The sequence below is a fragment of the Apaloderma vittatum genome, unplaced genomic scaffold (genome assembly GCF_000703405.1).
Source record: "Apaloderma vittatum isolate BGI_N311 unplaced genomic scaffold, ASM70340v1 scaffold34693, whole genome shotgun sequence".
Taxonomy (NCBI): domain Eukaryota; kingdom Metazoa; phylum Chordata; class Aves; order Trogoniformes; family Trogonidae; genus Apaloderma; species Apaloderma vittatum.
The window spans coordinates 6,663-7,454 of NW_009708032.1; the positions used below are offsets into that span (position 1 = coordinate 6,663).

Below are 792 nucleotides of genomic sequence, written 5' to 3' on the forward strand. Positions count from 1 at the left end.
TGAGAGGTTGGCAAAGAGCTCCTGGGGCAGCGTCTCCAGCCGGTTGTGAGCCAGCGAGAGGTGGAGGAGGCGAGGGGTGCCGGTGAACAGGGTGGCGGGCAGGGTGGCCAGGCGGTTGCCCTCCAAGCTGAGGACGGTGAGGTTGGGGAGACCAGCGAAGATGTTAGGGGCCAGGCTGCCCAGGGCGTTGTGCTGCCGCTGCAGCCCCCGCCAAAAGTGGAGGCGGCATCTGGCGGCTCCTCCAGCTGGTTACCATCCAGGTGGAGCCCAGACAGCTGGCTCAGCGCCCCGAAAGCTCCGGGGGGCACCTGCGTCAGCAGGTTGTCGCTGAGCTTGAGGAGGCGGAGGGCAGCAAGGGGGGACAGCAGCCCAGCCGGCAGCTCAACCAGGGTGTTCTGTGAGAGGTCCAACGTCTGGAGGCGCCGAAGTGGGCGGAAGATGCCAGGGGGAAGCACCTCGATTTTGTTCCCTGGCAAACGCAGATCCTGGAGGTGGCAGGTGAAGGCAAAGAGTCCTGGCTGCAGGGAGCTGATGGAGTTGGCACCCAGGGAGAGCTTGATGAGGTTGGGCAGACCCATCAGCACCTTAGGGCTGAGTGCTGGCAAGAGGTTGCCTGACAACTCCAGCTCAGCAAGGTTGGGCAGCCCCTGAAAGGCGCCAGCCTCCAGCTCCTGGATGTCGTTGTTGAGGAAGACCAGCTTGGTGAGGATAGTGCTGGAACCCAAGTCCCCTCTGCGGACTCTGCTCAGGGCTGTCTCCACGAAGAAGAGCTGGGTGGCATTCCCTGGCAGG

General features: G+C 64.0%; 1 protein-coding gene across 1 annotated transcript in view; it reads right to left on the minus strand.

Annotated features, from left to right (window-relative positions):
- Positions 1–784, minus strand: part of LOC104271677 (carboxypeptidase N subunit 2-like) — a gene marked incomplete at its 5' end in the record, with an annotated part of 4,215 nt that extends 3,431 nt beyond the window's left edge. Inside the window, 2 exons of the mRNA XM_009866412.1 lie at positions 81–192; positions 225–784. Coding sequence (XP_009864714.1) covers positions 81–192; positions 225–784 — 672 coding nt within the window. The remainder of the gene's footprint in view (positions 1–80; positions 193–224) is intronic.
- Between the last annotated feature and the right edge of the window lie 8 nt (positions 785–792).